This window comes from Cricetulus griseus (assembly GCF_003668045.3).
Source record: "Cricetulus griseus strain 17A/GY chromosome 1 unlocalized genomic scaffold, alternate assembly CriGri-PICRH-1.0 chr1_0, whole genome shotgun sequence".
Classification (NCBI taxonomy): Eukaryota; Metazoa; Chordata; class Mammalia; order Rodentia; family Cricetidae; genus Cricetulus; species Cricetulus griseus.
In genome coordinates this window covers 248,557,066-248,583,258 of record NW_023276806.1, presented here as the reverse complement: position 1 = coordinate 248,583,258, position 26,193 = coordinate 248,557,066, and the positions used below count along the sequence as shown (strand labels likewise).

The 26,193-nt window shown below is 54.0% G+C and overlaps 1 protein-coding gene across 5 annotated transcripts in view; it reads right to left on the bottom strand.

Annotated features, from left to right (window-relative positions):
- The window catches only part of Crtc1 (CREB regulated transcription coactivator 1), a 55,471-nt gene that overhangs the window by 12,588 nt on the left and 16,690 nt on the right, over positions 1-26,193 (bottom strand). For 3 of the 5 annotated variants that reach the window (XM_027394688.2, XM_027394687.1, XM_027394689.1), the window contains exons 2-8: positions 13,086-13,202; positions 10,454-10,591; positions 9,592-9,653; positions 6,673-6,767; positions 6,132-6,217; positions 4,245-4,285; positions 3,754-3,962 (exon numbers count right to left, since the gene is read on the bottom strand). In XM_027394688.2, the coding sequence (XP_027250489.1) occupies positions 3,754-3,962; positions 4,245-4,285; positions 6,132-6,217; positions 6,673-6,767; positions 9,592-9,653; positions 10,454-10,591; positions 13,086-13,202 (748 nt within the window). Of the gene's footprint in view, positions 1-3,753; positions 3,963-4,244; positions 4,286-6,131; positions 6,218-6,672; positions 6,768-9,591; positions 9,654-10,453; positions 10,592-13,085; positions 13,203-17,250; positions 17,457-26,193 lie in introns of all 5 variants that reach the window. The other 2 variants (XM_027394691.2, XM_027394690.2) reach the window with 2 other exon arrangements.

Below are 26,193 nucleotides of genomic sequence, written 5' to 3'. Positions count from 1 at the left end.
ACTCCATCCTGAGGGCCCTCCCTAAACATGCTCGTTCCCGCTAAGGCGCACTTAACGCCCTAGTGACCTGCATCCACACCCTTCTTTGGCACCTTCAGGGTGATGAGCTCCCCCCCTACCAAGGCTGCCTGAACTGAAACCAGGTTTCTTCCCACTGCCCCAGTCCTGCCCCCGGGGTGACACGCCCGCACCTGCCAGGGGCTCTGCAGGCCTCCTGCCCCTTCCCTTATCCCTTCCTGCCTTGAGGGCTCTGATCCCTGAATGTGGAGGCACTAAGGGCAGAGTGGCGGCCTGCTGCCTCATCCTGGGCACCAAGCCAAGCAGGCAACAGGCCTCTTTGATGACAGGGGAACCCTGAGGGCCTGCACTTGACACCTGCCCCATGTTCACAGCAGACTCCTTCCTCATCAGGGGCCAGCAGATGTTAACATCACCCTTAGGCAGTCAAGGCGAGGTCCCAGCGGTGTAAGCATAGGAAGGACTTGGCACCATCAGGGCCAGGTGAGAGTGCCTGCGTCACCAGGAGATCCGGGGCCGGCCTGCTCTGACTCCTGATCCACCTTTCTCTGAAGCTGGGTGGATGGGAACACACCCAGCATGCCCAGGGGAGATGAAAGGGCAAAAAGCCTTCGTGCCCGGGGCCAGGCTCTTGTGGGGCAGCCTGCACTTCCCCTCAGATCCTGGTGGGCTCTGCTCCTACCCAGCACTGGGGTGGGTGGGGATGGCTCCTCTGCTTCAGTGGCAGAGCTGGAGCACTGTCTAGGAGGCGGCACTCAGCTCCCTTAGGGCCAGGACTCTGGGCTGCTGCTTTGCCTCTGAGTGACAGCCCCTCTTGTATCTGTCAGGGCTGAGAGCCACCTGCTGCTCAGATCCAGAGCACATGCAGAGCCAGTGAGGACCCCCAGCCACTGTAAGAAGTAGATGCAGGGACTGCAGAGATGAAGGCTCAATGCTTAAAAGCACTGGCTGCTCTTGTAGAGGACCTAGGTTCAGTTCCCAGCACCCACATGGGCTCATAACTCTCTGTAACTCTAGTCTCAGGGATCCTACAGCCTCTTCTGACCTCCTAGAACACCAGGCACATACATGGTACACAGACATGTATACAGGCAAAATACTCACACACATAAAATGAATCTAAAGATAATTTAAACAAATAAGTAGATGTGGAAGGCTGGGACTTGACTGGTAAGAGATTGGACCTCAGCTGGTAGAGTGCATGCCTAGAACATACACCGTTCTGTTTCAGTCCCTGACACCTCACCCTTGGGAGATGGAGGCAGGAGGTCACATCTGACTACATAGCAAGCTCTAGTTCAGCATGGGCGACATGAAACCCTGTCTCCAAAAACAAAACAACAAAATAAGTGGGAGTGAGGTGGGGCTGGAGATGTCTCCGTGGATAAGGACGCTTGCTTTGGTGGGCACTCTTTTAATCCCAGCAGAGGCAGGTGGGTTCCAGGACAGCCTGGTCTATAGAGTGAGTTCCAGGACAGGCTCCAAAGTTACAGAGAAACCCTGTCTTGATTCCCCCCACCCCAAAAGAATACTTGCTGCTCTTGTTAAGGACCCAAAACCCTCTTCTAGCTTCAGCAGGCACCAGGCATGTTTGTGCACGCGCGCGCGCGCGCGCGCACACACACACACACACACACACACACACACACACACACACACACACACACACACACATACATTGTGGGCTGCAGGAATCACACTGCCAGCTGGTGTGTTTAGCCCCTGCCCTTCTGATCATAAACACAAAGGCATTTTTAATCCTTGCCTAAGCACCACCACACCCAGAGAGGCCAGATGGGCAGGCAAACCACATGAGCACCCTGTTGGCCTGGATCACCTATGGAGTGGAGCCAGCTGGAGGGGAAGTCTGGGCAGGGGAGGGCAGGGCAGGGAGGGCTGTCCAGGTGGCAGTGGCCTGGCTCCGGCATGTAAGCCCTGCAGGCCTCTAAAGTATAGCCAGCAGTGGACACTGGGTCAGCCTGTGCACTGGCCATCAGACAGGGTGGGGGAGGGGCCATGTTCCCCTAGCTCCCCCCTCAATCAGGCTGTGTGGTGCGGAGGTGGGGATTGTCTGTGTCTTGATCAAAAAGGTACCAATAAAATGAAGTCCCTGTTTAGGGGAGTGGTTGGCTCATAACCACACACCGCACATATTACTAGGGTAGGGTCGGCCATCACAGTGGCCCAACAGCAATGTCACATAAACTGTTTTCCTGTGCTTGTTTACATTGTAATTGCAGTAGCTGGTGGGGAGCCCTGGAGCAGGAGGCAGAGGAGAGAAGACAAAGGTTTGGGTGTGGCAGCCTCTGTGCAGGGCCAAGGAAGGCCCCTGCTTCTCAACACCTGGACCCTCCCTGTACCTTGGGCCTCGATGCTGGACACTGACAGGCACGTGACCAGGCTATGAAAACAGCCTGCATGTCCTCAGACCAGGCCCACTTGCGAGTTCTGGCCCCATCTGTTCACCTAAAGCCTAGGAAAGGGGCCAGGGAGGTGGTATGCATGGCTTAGTGGTAAAGTGCTGGCTGGCACAGTTCCGTCTTTAGCATCTATGGAGCAGACACAAGACCCTCCTTCTCAATCTCAGGAAATAAAAACACCCAGGCTCACTGGCACCATCCCTCCTGCCATTCCCTGATGTGCTGATATCAATGACAAGCATGGAGGTCCCTGGTCTCAACTCACCCATCAATCCTGCCTCAGGAGTCAGTGCTTTTTAGCAGCCCTACCCCAGGTCTGTAGAGAGGCTCCACACAGACCTGCGCACCCCGACCCGCCCTGCACCCCACTACCTTCCCTAACCATGTTGTAACCCACAGCACTGACAGCTTGGGGCTCACTGGGCCACACTGAGGAGGCTATAGAGGAACAGAAGGTGCTAGCTGGGGCAGTGTGAGTGAGCGAGTGACCAGAAGAGGGAGTTGCCATACCCAGGCAGCTTGTGCAAAGACTCTGGAGTGAACAGGAGCATCCATGAGGTCAGGGCTGGGAGAGAGTCAGAAGAGGGGATATAGGCTCAGCTTCCATGGAGTGGGGTAGGGACAAGGGGCAGGAGAAGGAGCAGAGCAAGTTCAGCCTCATGGCAGGGCTGAGAGGTCATGCCTTTAATTAGTAGGACGCACTCACAGTAGCCAGGAGAAGCAGTGTTGTGTCAAACTGGGAGCCAGGGGATGGGCAAGGAGAAGCTGGGGCATGGAACAGCCAAGGGGAGAAAAAAAACTTTCCAAAGGTGAGGGTGGCCTTGAGCAATGGATTCCCCAGTGGTTAGAGCCCGGGCTGCTGGAGGAGCCAGGTTCAGCTCCCAGCATGCACATGGTGGCTCACAAACACCTGTGACTCCAGATCCAAGGAAGCAGCGCCCTCTTCTGTCCTCAGAAAGTACTGTGCACATACAGTGTACAGTCATACATGTGTACAGTCATACATGTGGGCAAAACACACACATAAAATACTAAAAAGAAAAAAAAGGTGAGCTTGGTAGGACCAAGTCCACATGTCACTGGCAAACAAAGTCAAAGGGTTAGGGTTCCCTGCTGGCTCCCAGCCCTTCCCTGAAGCTGGGCACTGGACGGCACAGCCCTAAAGCCACTTCTTGGTTCCTGAAGGCAATGATCACCTTGCTACTGGCTGTGCCCTACGGGGCTCTGGGGACAGTTGTGCCACACCAGACACAGTCCCATGAACCCCTCACTTCAGTGCATGCTGCCGTGGGGTACGGGCAGCATGGGGTCTTACCCTGACCAGTGCTGCTGACGCCAAGATGGGCCAGGCTGCCAGTGCTGCTGGAGCTGGTGAGAGCGGGGAAGGCGGGCTCCTCGGGGTCCAGCGGCGTCGGGAGTGGGGAGGGAAAATGGGTGTTGGTGAGGTCAGGGAGGGAACCCCCTGTGTTGTGGGTAGCGGGGATCAGGGCTGCCGTGCTCTCCTGCTCTGCAGATGGGAAGATGCTGGGGAGGCAGATGAGGACAGGATGTGAGGTCTGGGACAGTGACTAGCTGGCCAGCCGTGCCACCCAGGACAACTGCAGTGGGACAGGAAAGAACTGACAGGGTCAGTGGTTACAAAAGACCATCCCTCAGTGAGCTGTGAATTTGACAGCACCCCTGGCTGTCCACAGGGACAGGGGGCATCAAGTGACTGGTGGCATGCTCACTTTCTCCCCTGCCAGAAGGTACAGGCTTGGAGATGGAAAAGTCCTGGTAACAGAAGGGTGTGGGGGCCAGACTTACTTGATTCCAGGAACCTCGCAGGACTTGGGTCTGGAACCCGTCTGAAAGAGAACAGAGCAGATGGCGGTGGCAGGCACGGCTGCCCATGTGTGAGCCCTTCCGCTCTTGCCTTCCCCTGCCCAGGGTCAGCAACCATGCGGTGCAGGCGTGGCTTGGAGGAGCCCAGGGCAGAACCAGGAGCTATAGCAGGTCTATGGGGAGGGGACTTCTCACACTCTCCTGGATCCTGGAGCTGCTCTTCTGTGTGGGCACAGCCAGGGTCTTTGCCAAAGCCCCAAGCTGAGCTCTAGGTGCAGCAATGGGGACTCCTGGCTGCCTGTGGGATGTGAGGTCCTGGTCCTCTGGGAGCCAGCGCTGCAGGCTAGAGCGCAGACCAGAGGATGCAGGGCAGGCAGGCCACAGATTGGCTATTTTATGGGCCTCTGGCTGGGGAAGATTTGGAAATGGTTTCTGGGCCAGCAATATGGCTCAAGCAGTAAAAGAGCTTGCCACCACAGGCTGATGGTTTGAGTTCGATTCCCAGGACCCACATGGCAGGAGAGACCCAACTCCTAAAGTTGTCCTCTTTCCTCCACACGCATACCAGGGCACACACATACAAGTACATGCTTGTGAACACACACACACATACATACTCACATACATTTTAAAAATGTAATTAAGAAAAAGAAAGACAAGTGCTCTATGGACTCAGAAACCCTAACGGCTTTCTTAGCTGCATGCTCACTTTCTTAGCTGCATGCAAAGCACCCGAGGTCTCTGAACATACATTCATTCTGTTTCTATATTTTTATTTTGGCAAACTCATGTAGCCTAGGCTGGTTGCAAACTCCTGTCTCAGCCTCAGAGTGCTGAGATGAGGTGAGATCAGCTGTGTGACAGGCCACACCCACCCTGCTTCTGAACTGAGCCTACAAGAGTTTACAGTTGTTTGGATGGTCAGAAATTTTTTTCTTTTTGTTTATTTAGGTTTTGGTTTGAGACAAGGTTTCTCTGTGTAGCCCTGGCTGTCCTGAAACTCTCTATGTAGACCTATCTGGACTCAAAATCCACCTGCCTCTGCTACCTTGCTGGGATTAAAAGTGTGTAACACTACACCCAGCCAAATTATTTCTTTCTTCAGTGTTGGGAATGTAATCCATACATGCTAGGCAAACATACTACCCCTGAGCCACACCCCAGTCATCCTTTTACTTTGAAAGAAAAAGAATGCTGGGCGGTGGTGGCTTTCTTAATGCGTATTTTGCTTGCATGTATGAACATGTGCTTGGTGCTCATGAAGTCAGAAGAGGGCACTGATCCTTCTGGGTACTGGGAACCAGCCCTGAGTCCTCTGCAAGAACCATGGAGATACCTCTCTGTCTGTGCCTTTCTTTTCTTTTTTTTTAACATTTATTATTTGTGTGTGTGTGCTTGTGAAGGGTCTTGGCATGCTTCGGCCATTACAGGCGTATGGAGGTCAGAGGACAACTTGAGAGAGTTGGTCCTCTCCTTCTCTCATGTGGCTCCTGGGGATGGAACTAGGTCACCAGGCTTGGTGGCCAGCACCTTTGCCTGCAGAGCCCTCACCAGTCCTGCTTTTGCTCTGTATTCTGAAGAAAGGCCTTGCTTGTTCTACGGCTCCTGCCTGGGCCTGGGCACCAAATGCTGGGTCCCAGCTGGGATAAGTGTCTGTCCTTTTCACCACTGTGACCAGCCATAAGATGTTAAATCCTTGAGCTGTTTCTAGGCAGTTTGACAGGCCTGCTGTTGATGTCAAAACTTGGGTGCTGGTCAAGCCAAAAAAGAGTCCCACCTTGGCGATGGTGGAGCCACCTCAACGTGCCACCTAGCCATTTGTTTCCAGGCTGGGTTTGAAAAAACGTTGGCCCATCCAGCAGTTCTTACCTTCTTTGAGTCCCATGACTGCTTAGAAAGGGTTTTGTCTGTCTCGGACCTGGTGTCCTCCATGCCTGGGACAGCAAGCAGTAACACTGGGGGAAGAGAAAGGTCAGGGATATGTGACCACACAGCAGAGTCACCTCAGGGCCACGAGGACTACACTGCCCTAACAGCAAGCTTAGGGGTTTTACTGACTCGGTGACGGAGAGCCTAGTGTCAACAAGAGAGCCCTGCACAAGGGCTGTCAGCTGGCTGCATTGCACAGAGAAGCCGAGACGGTGGCTGGAGCCAGGAGCCAGCACTGAGAGCAGAAATACACACACATACACAGGCCCAGAATACAGCCAGCACTCACTGCCCAGGTATGGTTCCTACAAAACACCGATGCATTCTTCAACACCTAGCTCCAGTAGTCGCACCTGAGCAAGATTCCCTAACACCATCTGTCCTGCTCTGATTCTTCCTCTAAGTATTAGTCCACTACGGTCTGGTGACCTCATGGGACATGGGGGCCACCTGAGGCCGGTTGTTTGGGTGCCTGGCATACCTCTCTTCTGGTGTGCGTCCTGGGACCCGCCTGAGAAGGATTCTGCCTGGGTGGGTGTCATTGTGCTCTGGTGCAGGGCAGAGTCAGAGTTGGTCCTGGGGATAGAGAGATGGTGACACTCAGGCTCAGCCTTGATCTATCCATGTTAGATACAGCCTTAGTCCCTACAAGGGTCCAGGACCCGCCCCACAGGCAGCCGGTGTGGGTCATTCTACCAGCTGTGTGGTCATAGGTCTGCCTGGACATCTCTGGGCTCAATTTTATTATGGGTAGAATGGACATGAAAACAACTACAGCCTAGGACTGTTTCTATGAGATGAAGCCCAGGCTAGCCTCAAACTCACTGTATAGCTGCCGTGGAGCCTTTGATCCTCCTGCGTCTCCCTTCAGAGTGCTATGATCACATGGTATGGCAGGCATGTGGGGCCAGCCTTCTGTGACAAGGGGTCTTTTTAGTCTGGCCTCCTTAGGACCCTCCTGTATACCCCAGGCTGCCCAGCCTATCTCTTTAAGTATGTTAGGATTTCAGATGTGTGTTACTCTGTTTGAATCCATGTGAGTTACAGGATTTGAACTCAGGGCCTTGTGAGTTGCCACCCAGCTTTCCATGCCCAGTTTGTTTTTCTTTTTAAAGAATTGTGACATTTTAAAATTGTAATATTATATATTTGTTTTGTTTTTTGAGACAAGGTTTCTTGGTAGCTTTGGAGCCTGTCCTGGAATTTTCTCTGTAGTCCGGGCTGGCCTTGAACTCACAGAGATCTACCTACTTCTGCATCCCAAGTGCTGGGATTAAAGGTGTGCACCACCACCGCCCAGCTGGATTTATTTTTTGTGTACAGGTATTCTGCCTGTGCACCATGTGCAAGCCTGCTGTTCATGGAGGACAGAAAAGGGCATCAGATAGATCCCCAGGAACTGGAGTTACAGACAGCTGTGAGGCACCATGTGGAGGCTGGGAACTGACCTGGGTCCTTTGGAAGAACAGCCCAAGTTCTTAGCTACCGTCTCTCCACAGCAGTTTTATATGGAGCTGAGATGGAATCCAGACTTTATGCATGCTAAGTGAGCATTCAACCAACTGAACACTAAGCACTCCATAGCCCCATCCCAGCCTGGTTTGTTTTAAGAGAGTGTTAGCCAGGGATGGCCCCAGTGAAGACAGAAAGGTTGCTCACACACAGAAGTGTGAGGCCTGCCTGAGGAGCACAGTGAGAAACTATGTTTGAAAAAAATCGGGCCAGCAAGAGAGCGCAAAAGGTAAGAGTGCTTGCTGCCAAGTCTGATGACCTAAGTGTTAGCCCTAGGACCCACGTGGTAGAAGAGAGCTGCTCAAACTGACCTGTGACCTCCTTGGCACCTGTGCTCTCCCCCCACAAAGCCAGGTATGGTAACGCACACCTTTAGTCCTAGCACTTGGGAGGCTGAGGCAGGAGGATCTCTGTGAGTTTGAGGCCAGTCTGGTCTACAGAGCGAGTTCCAGGACAGCCAGAGCTACAGAGAGAGACTCTGCCTCTAAACAAAACAGAAAAGGACCTGGGTCACAACTCAGTGGCCGAGTGCTCTCCCGGTATTCAGGAGGCACCACATAAGGGGCTTGTTGGGACACAGGCCTGCTACTTCAGTGGCTAAGGCTAGAGGGCAGGGTTAAAGTTCATTCCCAGCTACACAGGAAATCTAGAGTTGGCCTAAGTCCCCAATACCCTCCCTTAGGGTATGCTACTAAGTATCACCACTATCTGTGAACCGAAATCTACAGGGCTCTGAGCCATGTAATTCAGATCTCAGCAGCAGCCCTCTGATACAATAGTGCAGCCTTGGCACAGAACCTTCACATCCTCCCGAGATGCCAGCGATCCAGGTGACAGGGCACTGCATTTGATGCTCATACCGTGTGCAGTTATTTTGTTGCTTTTGTGCCCAAGATTTATTTTATGTGAATGTGTGTGCATGTAGTTCCTTTGGAGACCAGATCCCCTGGAGCTGGAGTTACAGGTTCCTGGGAGCCAGCACGTGGTGCTGGGACTCAAACCCCGGGTCCTTTGGTGGCTGAGCTTTGTCTGCAGTCCCTTGTTCTAAGACAGGGTCTCACTTTGCAGTCCTGAATGGCCTGGGGCTCACAGAGATCTGCCTGCATCTGCCCCCACATGCTGGGATGACAGATGGGGACCACCACATCCAGCAAATACCAATAAGCAGCAATTCCCACAGCTTCCTTTTGTGGTGCTGGCGATAGAAGCAGGGTCCTCAGGCGTGGCACGCCTTTCATGGAGGAAACTGCTAGGCTTGGTGGTGCACTCTGTTGCTGCCACTCAGGAGGCGGAGGACCTTGTTAGCCTGGTAATTTGTAGGCACTCTGGGCTACAGAGTGAGAGGCTTTCTCATTAAGAGAACAAAATAAAAACAAAACAAGCAAGATACACTACTGACTATTCAATTCTGAAAACAAATAAGTAATATAAGCCATGCAGTGGTGGCGCACGCCTTTAATCCCAGCACTCGGGAGGCAGAGGCAGGTGGATCTCTGTGAGTTCAAGGCCAGCCTGGTCTACAGAGTGAGTTCCAGGACAGCCAGGGCTACACAGAGAAACCCTGTCTCAAAAAGCAAACAAAAAGAAATATAGAAGAGAGAGAGAGAAGAAAGGAGGAGGAGGAAGAGCTGGAAGAGGAGGGAAAAACAGGAGGAGCCAGAGGAGGAAGGAGAAGGAGCAGGAGGAGGAGAGGAGGAGGAGCTGGGAGAGAAGTGGGGCTTTGAAGGCTCCTGAAGCCATGCTCTCATGCAGAGAGTTGGTATCTGGAGCCCTTTGGAAGCATCTGGCTCACATGGACAGTTTCCAGTGTCTGTGCCCTGCATCCACACACAACTATAACAAATGTCTACACCGCTTCCTCCAGGAGTCAGGTGGCCCTGGCACTGACCTCCTCCAGCTGGTGTCCGCAGGTGGCGAGAGGTACACGGTGCTGTAGGGGCAGCTGTCAGCGTGTACGGGTTAAGGGAACCTCGAAGTGGGTTCTGATCCCTCCTGTGCCCACAAGCTGTGGTCACAGCACACGAACCCTGATGTTCAGGCTGTGGGCCCAGGCTGCTGGGAGCTGCTGGGAGTGGCCTGCAGACAGCTGGCCAGGAGGGCAAGGGGTGTTTCCTGCCTGTCTGGAAGCAGCTGCTGGTGCAGGGGCTCCCAGGAGGGCTAGAACCCTTCACCTACAATTCAGCACCACCCTCCAAACCATTCCAAGAGGAGCTTAGGCTTCACACTGGGGCCCAGATGCCTCAGGGAGGCCAAATTCAACTGACCTCTTCAACTGAGGCGGCTCCCAGCACCAAAGGCTCAGAAGCAAGAAGCAGGGAACAGGCAGACAGCTCCATCTTGCAGAGTTGGGAGCAGGGGCAAGAGTAACCTAAAGCCACTCTGGGATGGGGCTCTCACTGAGGCAGCCAAGTTAGGAAGAGGACCCTGGCAGGTGTCCACCCTTAGTAACAGAGGCCGACTGTATGTGTGGAGTCACTCTTGTGTCCATCTGGGCTTGGCTCTGTCTGCAGCCTTAACCAGAGACCTTCCACTTCCTGTAGCCCCTGAAGACAGCACTGCTGATCTCTCCTTGTGGCCCCGTCTTCTGTAGTTTGGAGTCACTCTTCTTAACTCTTCTCCTGGTCCCACTGACCCCACCTCTGACTCCAGTGCACTGCTTATCTCCAGGCCGACCCCCAGATTTCCCCAATTTGTGTGTCTGTTCCCCTGTTCCCTCCCAATCCCACATACAGCCTCTGCAAAAAGGATATCTGTCGCCCATGCTTGTCAACTGACAGGGGCCGGCGGTGCGGGGAGCCAAGTCTACCCCTCTCACGATATACTCTGTCCACAAGCCCATGATGCCGTGTGGTCCGACTCGTGTCCAGGCCTGAGGACTGAAATGGTGTCTGGAGAGAAGGATGGGTCAGGAATGGGGATTAAGAAAGGGGAGGGGAGACCCAAACCCAGGTCACTGGCTGAGGCCTGAAGTTCCCCTAGCTGTGCACTCAAACTCTACTCCACAGGCTTCTCTGGCAGCCCAAGCTCTAGCTGAACCATGAGGCTGGGGCAACGCTGGCAGTGATGTCCCAGGAAGGGCAGGAAGCATGTAGTGCAGCCTGCATGTTCAGGCCAGACTGGGCGGTACAAGCTTTGCCTGGGTGCCAGGGGTAGCTCTCCCCAGCTGGCCAGGTGCAGACAGGCCTCCACCCTCTCTCCCAGGCCTGGCCGGCCTCCTGTCCCCACCTACGTCATCTCTGGAGGGTCCTGCCAAGAGAGGCCCCCAGGGCTTCAAGCCCAGAGCTGCTGCGGGGCCCACCTGGCCTAGCACTTGCTCCCAAGAGGATTGAGGCAGAGCCCAGAACTGCTCTGGATTGAGCCGTGGGCCCCCCTCTCCTGCTCCCACCCCCAGCATCTCAGCCAGGCACCACAGGGAGCCAAGTACAGGCGCCTTCCGGGGCTGTGGCCTGGCTGGCTGGGGATGCTTACCCACACCTGGGCTGGCACAAGGCTCCAGGCAAGCCTCAGAGTCCCCAAGGCTGCCAGAAGCCTGTCACCATGTTAGGGTGAACTCAGCTGCCTGTGCCAGCCCAGGACATGTCTTGTGCCCATGACTGCCTGGCTCCCTGGGCCCTGGGTCTTTCTGTCCCCAGGCAGAAAATAAAAGCCATTCTGATATTCAAGCAGGATTCCTGCTGGTGGTGGCTGGAATGGACTGCCCACTTCTTTCTGTGTGTCTGCCTTCAGGGCTGGCTGAGTGGCCACTGCCAAATCTCTCTGTTACCCAGAAAAAGAGCTTGCTGGTATAGGACTTTTCTATACCTTTCCCCATGGAAAGGGAGTGAGCCCCAAAGATGACTATGAACCTCACCACCAGGGCCTGGGGAAAGAAGGGACCAGTCATCTCTTTGAGACATCTATAAGCCCAAGGGAAACTGAGGCAGCTGCCATCCATCTCTCTAGGCCAGAAATGCCCCCACACATCAGGCCCCTCCCAGCTCTCTGCCCCAACAGTATCCAAGACCCATCCTGCACAGGCCACTAGTCCCCTAGACCCCACCCACTTCCCCAGGCTCCTCCCAGCTCTCCAGCCCTATTTGGGATGCAGCACTTGGGAATGTGCATGCTTTGGGGCTTAGACCATGCAGCTTAGGACACATGCTTGGACTCTGCTGCAACAGACCCCAGGTCAGGGCATGTGCACATGGCATCTACCCAAGAAGGACCCCAAGAGTCCTGGGGGGCTTTGAGCGGCACCCATACACACTTCCCAAGATGGGGGCACTGAGCAGATTTGCTTCAGGTAGGTAGATGGAAGGGGCACCTCCTGGAGAGCCACAGTGTGTGGTATACCCAATGCCCACATACGTGTCAAGGTATTACGGGCTGCTGCTGGGCAAGGACTGCCTCAGCCTGGGGCACCGTTACCAGAGACACTAAGCTGTGTCCAGGGGTAGCCCCCAACATCCACTGCACGGAAAATGCAAAGAACCAACACCCTGAACTGTCCAGTGAGCATGTGTACCTCCGGCAAATGTGGGCCCAGTAGGGTCCTTTGTGCCCTCGGACTGAGAAGTGCACTGTGGTGACCAAGCAGGGTTAAGTGAAGGTGCTTGAGTGGAGGGAGGAAGAGCTGGAAGGAAGAGAAAATGGAGGTCACCTGCCCCAGAAAGCCAGTGACTTCAGTATGCCAAGCCCTGGAACTCCACAGGCTGAGGTCCCCCAGAATGGAGCTAGCAGCCCTGAGCATAGCCAGGTACAGGCTGCCTACCCCAGTGGCCGCACTATCGGTCATGACTGTGGAGCCTGCCAGCTCTTGGGGACGTGGTTGTTCCCAGACCCTGGTAGCACTGTGTTTGATGGCTGGAGGGCCCTGTCTGCACCGGCCTCCTCCTCGCACTTCTCCTGAACACTGGGGTCTGGGGAGAAGAGCTAGCCCTTATCTACATTATTTTGACAGCGGCCCGTGGCCTGAGGGAGCCATGTCGGGTGTGCGGCTCTGCCAAGAACCGTCTGCAGACAAGTGGGGTCAGGCGGCAGGGGCTTCCTTCTGAGAACTGCAGAGCAGTGAGGCTGCTGGAGCCAAGCCCCCAAGGCCCAGAGCTCTTCCGAAGTCTCAAATCCTGCTGGCAGGTGCAGCAGCTGCTGAGTACTGTGAGCAGCGGGGTGGGGGTGGGGGTTGATTCCAGGAGTCTGTGGAGCTCAGGGAACCCGGCTAGGCCATCCCACCTCCTCCAGGCCCTGGGATATAAGAGAAGCAGTTGGAAAACGGCTCAGCCTGTGGGTCACCCAGCTGTCCCTGAAGTCTGTGGCTGAAGGGGGTCCAGAATGGGACAAGTTGAGACAGAAAGGCGTGGAGTGTCACCTGGCAGAGGGGAAGCACCCAGAGTACAGGAGGCTCACCTGGAAGGAGAAATCCATGCTGCCACTTCCAATCTGGTTCACATTGGGCAGGGACCCACCATAGTACTGGCCGCGGCTGGGGCCCAGCTGCAGGTACTGGGACTTCTGCAGTTGAAGCTGGAGAAGCAAAGCCACCAGCTGTCACCATGCAGGAGGGGACATGTTCTAAGAGAGCCCCCACAGAGTACCCAGACACCCAGAAGGTTCAGGCGGTGGGGCTGAAGGACTATGGGGACCCTGTGACTGAGACTCTGAAACAGGCAGAACCTACTGTGGACAGTCCTCCCTGAAGAAGCCCCTGACCGTGAACTGCAGGATAGCTACCTGGCTCACTCTTCTGAGAGCCCTGGGAAAGCCTAGCTAGAAACCACAGATATGAGACTGGAGAGATGGCTCAGTGGTTAAGAGCACCAACTGCTCATCCAGAGGACCCAGGTTCAATTCCCGGCACCCACATGGCAGCTCACAACTGTCTGTAACTCCAGTTCCAGGGGCTCTGATGCCAATGCACATAAAATTAAATAAATAAATAATACACACACACACACACACACACACACACACATCAAATATGCTAGCCACTGGGAAGCTTCTTTCAATGGTGGGAAACTGGTTACCGATGTAATGTGTGTCCCAAGACCCACAGGGCCGTGAGGCTGCCTGATCCTGTAGCCCTCGCCTGAGCACTAGGGTTCTGCATAAGCCCCCCAGCTCCTGATGGCCCTGAGGAAACAGGTACAGTTACACATCTGAGTGGTCCACCTGCTGGTCTCTAGCCCTGCTCAGGAATGGGGAGATGGCCTCTGTGAATCGTAGGGGACTAGGGCAAGTGTTTCACTGAGGGGGCACGGCACATCTCCCCCAGTGACTGGCCAGGCACTCGGGAAAGCGAAAACGCCGTGTGCTCTGGCTGCGCCTGTGGCTGTACACAACAGGGGCTGATTCTCAGTTTTCTCACAAACAACTGGCAACCCAACTTCCTGCCCCTCTCCCACGCCAGCCCTGCTTCCTGGGGAGGTTGGACATGGCTGAGGGAAGCAAACTCCAACTGGCTGCACACTGGGCCAAGCACCTCGCCCAGGTGAACAGCTGTTTCCTGTGGGCCTCAGTGGAGGAAGATGAACGGGCCTGGTTCTTGGTGCCTCTGTTGGGTCTGTACTGGAAGTACCTGTGTTCTCAGTGGACAACAGCTGGTCCCACCCACAGCTCCCGACTGAATTCTTCCCAGAGGCTGAAATACGGAAAGGGGCTGACAAGATGGCTCAGCAAGAAAAGGCGATTGCTGCTAAGTTCATTCCTTGGGTCCCAGGGAGAACTGACTCCCACAAGTTGTCCTCTGACCTCCACAAAACTTTGTGTGGGACTCCACCCACACAAGTAAGTGTAATTAAAATTATGAAACAAGTACCAGGCAGTGGTGACATACACCTTTTTTGGTTTTTCGAGAAAGGGTTTCTTTGTATTGCTTTGAAGCCTGTCCTGGACTGGATCTCGCTCTGTAGACCAGGCTGGCTTCGAACTCACAGAGATCCTCTTGCCTCTGCCTCCCGAGTGCTGGGATTAAAGGCATGCGCCATCAACACTCCGCAATTGAACCTGAGACCTCTGGAAGAGCAATCAGTGCTTTTAACCACTGAGCCATCTCTCCAAAGCCCCCCACCCAGCCAGTGGCACACACCTTTAATCCTAGCACCCGGGAGGCAGAGGCAGGAGGATCTCTGTAAGTTCGAGGCCAGCCTGGTCTACAGAGCGAGTTCCAGGACAGCTTCCAAAACAATACAGAGAAACCCTGGCTCGAAAAGCATGGAGGAGGAGGAGGAGGGAGGAGGAGGAGGAGGAGGAGGAGGAGGAGGAGGAGAAGAAGAAGAAGAAGAAGAAGAAGAAGAAGAAGAAGAAGAAGAAGAAGAAGAAGAAGAAGAAGAAGAAGAAGAAAGAGACAAGCCACAATAGGGGTGCTTCCTGGGGTGAGGCCGGTGTAGCTCCTATTGCCCACCTTGTCCAGGGCTGTGTCTCTCCTGACCTCCTGGGTCACACTCCTTAGGTTCCCCATCTGTCTGAGACTCAGTTTCCCACATCCTAGTGTGAGTCCCACAGACAGGTCTGTGCTCTTCCAGCCCCTGTGGTGACAGAAATGGCACTCCATGGAATGACAGAGCCAGTTTCCTGGAGACTAGGCACCAGGGCAGAACATATCAGGGCCATTGTCTGATGTGATAATGTCTGGGGGTAAAGGAAGCCTGGCATTTGGGAATGAACCTCAGAACCAGGTCTGACCAGTAGGACACTAGGGGCTCCTGAGCCCACCCTGCACAAGCCTTGCTCTCCTGCAGTGCCCAAGCCTGCCCGCCTTGCTCAGCACCCTGGGCCTTGCTGCCACCACCCTGTATCTAGGCTAGTGTTGTGGGGACTCCACTACCCCCAGGGCAGTCAGGCCCTATGTCCCTTGTTCCTAGGTGACTTGGAGGCCTTCAGCATATCCTCTCCATCAGGGTACCACTGTGGCAGGGTATGGGGTGTGCACCTGTCATTCCAGCACTCGGGAGGCGGAGGCAGGAAGGGCAGGAGGACAAGATCAGTATCATAGGGGTTTCTACTGCTGTGATGAGAAGTCATGACCAAAGGCAAACTGGGGAGGAAAGGGTTTATTTGGCCTACACTTCCACAGCACTGTTCATCATGGAAGGCAGTCAGGACAGGAACTCACACAGGGCAGGAGCTGATGCAGAGGCCATGGAGGGGAGCTGCTTACTGGCTTCCTTCCCCTGGCTTTCTTGGCTTTCTCAGCCTGCTTTCTTTTTTTCTTTTTCTTTCTTTCTTTCTTTCTTTCTTTCTTTCTTTCTTTCTTTCTTTCTTTCTTTTTTTTTTGTTGTTTTTTTGAGACAAGGTTTCTCTGTGGCTTTGGAGCCTATCCTGGCACTTGCTCTGGAGACCAGGCCAGCCTCAAACTCACAGAGATCCGCTTGCCTCTGCCTCCTGAGTGCTGGGATTAAAAGCGTGCGCCACAACGCCCAGCTCAGCCTGCTTTCTTATAGAACCCAGGACCACCAGGCTAGGGACAGAATCTCCCACAATGGGCTGGGCCCTCCCTCATCCATCACTAATTAAGAAAATGTCCCACAGGCTTGTCCACAGCCAGAGTTTAGGAGGCAATTTCTCAGCTGAGGCCCCACCTCAGATGACTCTAGCCAGGACGACTAGTCTCAACTACATGAGACTCTAACAGTTATTTGAAGCAGGGGACTTTGAGGCAACTCAGTAGAACAGCAGAAGCTTTCTCTATTAGTTTAACCTCCATGGGGGACACCTGGTAGTGTGAATGTGAACAATGGTAAGACCAAGGTCTCTCCTTGGCAATGGGAAGCCCCACAGCTCCCCTTCAGGGCAACAATTACAGCACCAAGAAGAAACTCACAGCCTGACAGCAATATGCTGAGCCACCAGAGAGCCTGAGAATGACCACAAACGGGCCAACTGTGCAACAAATAACTCAAAACCCTGGTGTCACGAGAGACTGAAGATAGTGAGGTGCCCTCCAAATCCTATCAGGGTTTGGTTTTCTTTCTTTCTTCTTATTCTAATTTTTTATTTTATTTTATTTTATTTTATTTTTGAAACAGGGTTTCACTGTGTAGCCCTGGCTGTCCTCAAACTCACAAAGATCCACCTGCTTCTTCCTTCTGAATATTGGGATTAAAGTTGTGTGTCACCACCACACTAAACAAATAGTTTTTAAGGAGTGTCACCATGTACATGGGGCTTCAAGGTCACCTGTCAGTAGCTTGACCTCTGAGGAAGCTGGACACTGGACACTGAAGTCACCCATGCTGGTGGTCACTCAGTCCACAAGACTGACCTCCAACAAGAACCCAGATGGGCTGGCAGTATGGCTGTGCCTGTGTGATGCCATGGGGATGGCACAACTCAAAGGCCTGTCCCTGGCCATCCATCCACCCTGCACCCTTCTGGTTTAAACCCTGTGAGAAAAAGGGCTTCCAGAGTCCTGAGTATTTCCAGTACACAGTCAGGACAGAGGGTGACCCTGGGGTGATGAGGTCCTGGCCTGTACCCATAAGTCCTTCTTCCTACAGCCAATCAGTGTGCCCTGAACCTGCCACACTGCTTTCTGAGACACAGAGCTTGTCTACAGAGACATGCCAACCTGTACCTGCTGAGGAGCAAACGCAAGGGTGATGAGCGTGCGAATGAAGGATCGAGCGCGTGAACGAGCTCACAGATGAAGACACGAGAGCGAGGAATGAATGGCGCACACATGAACAGAAGCGTGGCTGGATGTGCCACTGCTCTCTTTGGGGCTGCCCATAAGGATAGGCCCTCGGAAGCCATACTGCATCTGAAGCAGTGGTTTGAAACCTGTGGGTCATATAACAGATATTTACATTACAGTTCCTAACAGCAGAAAAATTACAGTTATGAAGTAGCAATGAAATGCTTTTATGGTTCAGGGTCACCACAACATGAGTGACTGTATTAAAGGGGCATGGCATTAGGAGGGTTGAGAACCACTGATCTACAGTTAAACCACTTGTCCCTGATCCCCAGGCTAAGCTGGCCACCTTGACAAGAGCAAATGCATGTGGACACTGGCCCTGAGGGCCTTCCCAGGGGATACAGTAACTCCCACCACCCGGGCAGAGCTCAGGACTAAGGCCTGTGGGATGTTCCCCCACACCCGCCCAGCTGCTAGCAGGGGTCACACCACAGAATTCCTTCTCAGGTCCCGTGGGTCCAGCCCTCACCAAGATTATGAGAGCCCACCTTGACAGAGGGTAGGCAGGCACCTACGCATACTTGCCCCACTGCTAGAGGGCTGACTTTACAGGTGTGAGCACCACAGAGAAAACCGGAAGACACAGTTGGAGGCCCCAGTGCCACACTCTGCTGGGTGCCATCCAAACTGAAGGGAGGCCCCAGTACTGGCCTGATCACAGGCTCTGCTTGCAGCTGCTTGACCCCCAGCCACCTTTGGCTATCAGCTGATCTGTACTGTGGATCTTGACCCTGCCGCACAGTCCTTGAGACCTGGCAGCTGCTGTGTTCAGAACCAGACTGTGAATAGAGTCTGCAAGTGGGGTCTCACTTCCCGAGTGCTGGCTGCAGCCTTGGATCCTGTCCATGCTGACCCTTCCAAGCAGTGCCCGGCCATGGAGTCAAAGTGGTAGGAACCCCTGCCATACTTTTTGCTGCTGTTCCGTGATTAAGGGGATGGGTGGAGGAGCAGCCTGCCTCACATGGTGGCCGTGCTGGAAACGTCTCCACAAACACAGCATCTGGAGGGTGGCAGCTAGATAGGGCACCTCTTGTGTGTTCCTTGAACCCCTCCACCCCGACAAGTCCCAGGTGAACATGACAAGACTGGGTTAGAATTCTAGAGTTGTCTAAGCGTCATGAGCTGGGTGGCCTGAAGTCATGGGCATTCCTTGCCTCCATTTCCCTGGAGGCTCCTGCTTGCCTCACCCATCTTCTACACACTTTAGGCCACCTGGGGTCACAGCTCCAGCATCTCCACCCCATGGCATAGCCTTCTATGTCCCAGCTGCCTCAGACCATGTCCGCCTCTCTTCCTCGCTCACACAGTGCAACCCTCAGATCACTGCATCTTTCCAAGAACCCAAATTCCCATGATTCCCTAAATGCTGCTGTGGCAATTCCCAGAGACACAACACCACCTCACATCAGAGAGACCAGCGTACTCCTGAAATTCCGTGTCCACCCAACCTCCACAGATACAAAGGAGAGAGGAACCAGCCCCTGGATCTCACCTTAATTGAGGGTGGACTCTTTTTAAAAACAGGTATTCTAGCAGGGGTTGGTGGCACACACCTTTAATCCCAGCATTTAGGAGGCAGATCTCTGAGTCTGAGGCCAGCCTGATCTACAAAGCAAGTTCCAGGACAGCTGAGGCTACACAGAGAAACCGTCACCAAAACCATAATATATGTATGTATGTGTACACACACACACACACACACACACACACACACACACACACACACACACACACACACGGTTTTTTGAGACCAGACTGGCCTTAAACTCAGAGATCCGCCTGCCTCTGCCCCTGAGTGCTGGTGGGTGCGCCACCAACGCCTGGCAGAATTTTATTTTAATTAATGAACTTGTGCACATGTTCACAGATGCCAGAAGGGGACATTGGATCCATGGAGCCTGAAGGAAGCCAGGTTCTCCACAGCACTCACACTCCTAACTCCTGAGCCATCTCTCTGGCCTGGCCCGTAACTAAGAATTTTATTTCTCCACCCATGGCTCTGGAGCAGGAGGATGCACTGCTGGGAGACGCTCTCAGGACGGTACTCCATCCTCTGATGGACAAGTCAAGCCTGGAAGAGAGACGGGGCCTGCCTAGCTAGGAGGTGGCCAAGCATGGTGGGGTTATCCCATAATAGACTGGGGCTCAGCCCCTCCAGGAACCAGGGGCTGACACCCCTCCCACTGCAGGCGGAGCATGACCCAGGTGGAAGGATCAATGGAGCCCCTGCTGGCCTCTCCTTGGGTGGGCTGGTCAGGCCATCATAGAGAAGCCACCTCTGGCCTTGTGTGGAGGCATTATGGGTACCTCTTGGGGATGGGAAAGGACCTGGCGGTTTCCCCCGGGAAGACCTGTGCAGCCCCCACACCCACTAGCCCCTCCCAACTTCACTGTTCAGATGGAGTGGCCTTGGGCAGGCCAGGACTAGCTGTAGTCACCATGGCAACAGGCTGGCCTTGTAAAGAGATTAAGGGGAATAGGCCAGCTGATGGTGGGGCTCTGTCCTTGTGCAGGCACTACGGTGAAAGGGGGTGTGTGTGTGCTCTGTGTGTGCCTCAGTTTCCCCTCACTTGTCTGACCCTCTGCTCTCCCTGACCTCATTGCCCCTCTACCAGATAAGGCAGCTGCAGATGCCTCGGGGGTCTCTGCATGGATACCACCAAGGAGACCACCCACTGCCTAGAACTCCACCGGGTTCCCCCTTCTTCAGTTTGAACCCCCTCGACCAGGGTCTGTCTTCTGTCACACGGTGACCTCTATGGTGGCCAAAAGCAGAGCCTGTGATAGAAGCAGAGGTTGGATATGCCACAAGCAGCTGGAAAATGTTTGCAAGACTGACCAGAAGAGCAGTTCTGGCCTCAGGTGGGAATGCAGCTTCTCCCAAGCCCAGATAGGGCAGCTGTCCTCCGCTCATGGCTGTAATGGCAAAAGAGGCTCGGAGACTAGCCATGCTTTCCCAGTGCTGGGGCAGCGTGCGACCAGCAGAGCTGAGAGCCAGCACAGAAAGGCCCAGGAGTCCACACACTTGGGCCCTGTGACCTTGTAGTATAGTCACAGAAGGTGGCCAAGGGCAGGGGACTCTGGAATAGGACCACCTTCCCAGTGTTCTCTGGGAGGGAGATTTTGCAAGCACCCCAGGAGCCAACAAGTCCAGGGGAAGGCCTCAAGGAGCTACTGAAGTGAAGAAAAGGCTGGTCCTGGGGCAGGGGCCTCAGACAGCACCAGCCACCAAGAAGGGAACAGAAGCCACACAGTGCCACTCAGCACTGACAGAGACTGGGGCTCCTCCACTACGGCACAGGACACCTCCCCTGCCCATGCTGCCCCAGCCCTGTCAACCACCCACATCCCCAAGCTCTCCCCAGGAGGAGCCATCTGCTCCCCGCAGCTAAGTCCTCAGATTCTAAAGAGCAGGCTGTTGCACCATCACAGGGTTCCCAGCTCACCCCAGCCCTGGTGGAGCAGAACCAGCCCCCAGGCCATGTGTTCAGGCTGCTGGACTGGCTAGTTATAAACAAATCTCTAGCAGTGGGAAGTGACCAGGGCAGCAAGTAAGCTGGGGACAAGAGCTGTAACCTTTCACCCAATCTACTTCCAAGTTCTCCTCTGACTCCTGTCAGAAGGTGGGGAGAAGTGCTGGTGTGGGAGTGGGGCCTCATGCATGGGGACTGAGGACAGGGACCTACTGTGCTCAGCAGGGGCTGGAGAATGGCACACAGCCCCAAATGTGCTGGGCAAGTACTCTACCCCTGAGCTGCACCCCAACCTCCCACAAGCTCTGCTCACTTGAGGGCATAAAGGGGAGTGCCCCAGGCCTGAAGTACCCATATGTATTTCTCTTACTCCCTGACAGACCTTCATTCTAGTACAGTCCTGTGACCTAGGCCATGAGGCAGTGATGAAAGACTGGGGGTGAGGGCGGAGGTCGATGCCACACCTGCAGAGGACAGCCTGGTGTGCAAGCTGCGGACAATGTGTGAGGGGCTCTAGGATGGCCAATCCTGGGTGGGAGCGCTGAAACCAGTCCTTCCCCACCTAGCAGCCCCAACTCTGCTTCCCATCTCTCTAGATGTTCCAGACATCTCTCCGCTCCAAGCTATGCAAGATGTGGCCTTTCATGTCTGGCTTCTGTCATGTCCTGTCTGTCTGAGATCCATCCGGCCCCTTGCATGCCCCTGGACGGGCACACCACACTACTGTTTATTTATTCCTCGGATGACTGACACTTGGCATATTTTTCCATCTTTCAGTGAACACAAGCGTACAAGTGTGCAATGGAACCCTGGCCTTCAAACCCCGGTGCACACCTGGGAGGGGAAACCATGGCACGGCTGGCGCTTCTGTGCTTCTCGGTGGCGTCTTCCCTGACAGCTAGCTGCATGTGTCACACTCCCACAAGCTCGAAGCTTCCAGCCTCACCTCCTCCCCAACACTTGTTCCTTTTTGGGTGTCTTTGTTTTTACAGTGCTGGGGGTGGAACCCAGGACTAGAAGCACACTATGCAAGTGCTCTGCCCCTGACAGGATCTCAAATTCAGAGCAATCCTCCTGCTGCAGAGTCTCTAACTCTGGGGTTACAAGTGTGCACCACTACGTTCCATTTTAATTTTTATGAATTTATTTAAATTTTTTATAATTATGTATGTGTGGACTTGTGCACATATATCCAGGAGCACACAGGGCAGAGATTTCAGAGCCCCTGAGATGCCTGAAGTGGGTGCTGGTAGCCAAACTCAGGTCTCTGCAACAGCAGCCAGCTCTCCTGATGCCTGAACTCTCTGGACCCCCCAACCTTTTTTTCTTTTCTTTTCTTTTTCTTTTTTTGAGACAGGGTCTCATGTAGCCCAGGATGGCTCTGAGCCCACGCTACAGTCTCTGAGTGCTGGAGTGACAGGCATGCCACTTTTGATTTTGAAGGAACCAAAGGTCCTAACTCTTACGTTGTGTGTGTGCTTAAAAATAAATAAACAACCAAAACTTTATTTTATTTTTGAGACAGGGTTTCACTATATAGCCCTGGCTGTCCTAGAACTCCCTCTGTCATCAGGTGGTCCTTGAACTCAAGAGATCCGCCTGCCTCTACCTCCCAAGCACTGGGATTAAAGATGTGTGCCACCATGCCAGTATGCTTGGGTTTGTGTCTGCCCCCTGCTTTGATGTTGCCAGGGTCCTGCTCAGGGACCAGGCTGAGGTAGCGCCCTGAGGACATTCTGCCCACAGGAGGGAATGCATGGAGGAGGACATGGGCTGAGTCACCCTGGCCCTGGGTGGGCCTCCAGCTTCCCTGTCTCTCCAGCCCACTGTAAACACAGACTCGCACAGGCACGGTGGAGCCAGGAATGCCTTTAATCAGGCCCCGCATCCGCTGCCAAATTCCCAGACCCGGGATGAGGGGGTCTGTGGTGGGCGGCGCCGGCTGTTTCTCCAGACAGTGGTGGAGGCTGGACACAGGCACTCAGGCCCAGAACTGTGACGGGTCCCTAGGGGTGTGTACAGCACAGCTGGTTCTGTGGGGCCTCTTCCCTCCATAGGGCACTCAGCCCTCCCCATTGGCCCAGCGCCCATTTCTGAGTGAGGCCTCACAAAGGGACGAGGCACTGCTGAGTCCCCAGTTTGCAAGTGGGGAAACTGAGGCTCTAAGGGACCTCAGGGTTGACTGAGGTCAGAAAGGGGCCTATTACAAGCCAAGCCGTTTCGTGAGTCAACTGGGTATCTTTAGCCACCATTCTGGTCTGCAGCTTCCCATGAAGATTTCCATTAACAGCTGTACTGGGGCCAGGCACGGTGGCACATGCCTTTAATACCAGCACTCTGGGGGGTGGGGGTCAGGGGCAAACAATCTCTGTGAGTTCCAGGTCAGCTAGGTCTATATAGAGAGACCCTGTCTCAAAAAAACAAAAGCCAAAACAAAATCAAACCAAAAAACCAGTTGTATTAGAGATTGGAGATGGAGCTCAGTGCTGGTAGCTCAGTGGGTAGAGTGTGGCAGCTCATTGGGTAGAATGACTGTAGCTGAGAGGGTAGAATGACTGTAGCCGAGGGGGTAGAATGACTGTAGCCGAGGGGGTAGAATGACTGTAGCCGAGGGGGTAGAATGACTGTAGCCGAGGGGGTAGAATGGTTGTAGCTGAGAGGGTAGAATGGTTGTAGCCGAGAGGGTAGAATGACTGTAGCCGAGGGGGTAGAATGACTGTAGCTGAGGGGGTAGAATGACTGTAGCTGTGAGGGTAGAGTGCTTACCGAGCATGCGTAAAATGCTGGGTTCTACTAGCGCCATATAAACCAGGCATGGGGACACAAGCGTGTAACTCAGGAGATGGAGGTAGAAGGATGAGAAGTTTGAGGCCAGCCTGGGCTTTGTGAAATGCTGTCTCCAAACAATGAAAAATTGGGAAGCCTAGAATACTCGCATACCTCAAGTCCTCGGGGATGCAGTACCTCAGCCTGCTAAAACCAGGCAGAGCCGTGAGGTGCCAGGGTCTTTCTATGGAAGCCCGCAGCAGTGTGGTTCTGCAGGGGTCTCTTGGCCTGGGCTCTGATGCGACCAGAGAGCTTCACATCTCTGCTTCCCTATCCTGGGATCCCAAGCACAGACCACTACACCCAGGCTTTCTGTGGGGGTGTGTTTTTATCTTTATTTATTTGATGTGTGTGCACATACTAAGAGTGAGTTTGTGGAGCTCAGAGGACAACCAGTGGGAACCAGTTGTTTCCTTCCCTTCCCCCATGCAGGTCTCAGGGACCAAACTCAGGTACCAGTCTTGGTGCAAGCACCTTCACCTGCCAGTCTCCTCACCGGCCTGTACCGGCTCTTCTACTTGGTTCTAAGCATCAAACTCAGGTCCCCATGTTTGTGTGGCAAGCACTTTACCGACTGAGCTATCCCTTGGGTATACACCACACTTTTGAGACGGAGTCTTATGTAGTGCAGGCTGGCCTGAAACCCTCTTAAATCTACATCCCATGTGTTGGGATCAGGCATGTGTCATGGTATCTGGGAAGCAACTTGGTTTTAGGGCCTAAGATATCCACCTTGGATACTCTAAGCTCTCAGGGACACTGTGGCACTCTATACTACAAGGCAAGGCTGCTAACTCAACTGTGGAAGAATGAGCTTTCAGATGAGATTAAAACAGTTCTCTGCCTCGGAGAACAGCAAGTGCAGGGCTCTAGGGTACCCCAAAAGAAAAATGAAAAAACTGCAGTCAGGCATGGTAATGCACACCTGTTACCCCAGAACTCAGGAGGTGGAGGCAGAAGAATTAGGAGTCTAAGGTCAGTCTGGGCTACATGAGATCTTGCTCCAGAAATCACAAAGGACATAATTTCTCAGTGGAGTCGCACTGTCTCTGGATGGATATGAGCTTCGGGTAGACACCCCTCCCCCACTCCAATGCCATCACATCCCAGGTCACCTGCAGCCCTTCTGTAATAATTGTCCCCAAGTGGCAACAGCCAAGATTCACACCACACTCACACTGCCTACCACCCATAGGCCCTGGTGGCAGTCACAATCCTCAGGTCTGTCTCCTTACTGTCCCATCTGGTCACATGGGATGTGGCTAGGGCTCCTTGAGAAGCTACTCTAGGCCCTGACCCACTGCAGGCTCATACTAGGGCCTGCATCACCTGTGGGCACAGCTGAAACTCAGGGCCACAGGAGGACATGGGTCAGAGGACGTGGCTGAGAGGAGGCTGGGCAGCCACTCTGGAGATGCTGATACACGGAGGGCCTAGCTGAGCAGAAAGAGGCACTAGCTGGGAATGGGACGACAGACTTGCTTGTGTCCAGGAAAAATGATGGCCATGTCTTCGCAGCTGAGCCTCCTCCCAGGTGGGCTCTGCCTCTAGAACCCACTGCCGAGAGGACCAAGGACAGAGCTGATGGTGCTCAAACAAGGCTTTCTGTGGACATGTGGACTCATGCTGGCACAATGCGGACACAGGCCAACCTTAGGCGTAGTTCTCTGGGCGCTGTCCCCAGGTTAGTTTTGAGCATGACATGGTGTCCCAGGGCCACACATCTTCCTCTGTCCACCCTATATTCTATACATTATCTTTACTTTTGTTTTCTTGTTTAATGAGGGGGGTGCCAAGAACACATGTAGAGGGTAAGGGGAAACATGAGGGAGTCAGTTCTCTCCATGTGGGTCCTGGAGACAGAACTCAGGCTGCCAGCCTTGGGGGCAAGAGCCTTTACTGGCAGACCCATCTCACCAGCCCCCCTCCCTATCTTTTTGTGACAGGCCTCTCACTGGCCTGAGCTCCCTAATTAGACTAACTGGGCTGGCCAACAAGCTCTAGGGATCCTGTTGTCTCCACCTTCCCAGTGCTAGGACCACACATGTGTGCCATCTCGCTCGGCTCTGATACGGTGTCATGAACTAGAGGCTACACTGTGAGCACTGCCAGCAGAGCCAGCTCCCAGCTCCCTGACTGGCACCTTTCTCTTCTTGAGACGGGCGCACTGTGCAGCTCAGACACCACAGCCTCTGAGTGCTGGTGTGGCCGGCACACAGCACATGTCCAGCCTTTCCTCTGTTCCCAGGCCTCTCTGACAATCCGGGGCACAGATTGTGAGGTTCCAGTCCCCAAATAAATGGACACTCAGTAGGAAATGCCTCACAGACGCCTTTCTTGCTTTCCAGAGTTGCAGAAGGCACAGAGCTGCTCACAAGTCCCAAAGACAGGCTGAACTACACTCTGCAAGGTTCAGTGCCCTGGAGTCCTGGCACCCTGGGCCTTGTCCGTGTGCACATGGGAGAAATTGGACTGAGCTGGGTGTGTGTGCATGAAGGAGATGGGTGGTGTGGGGAAGACA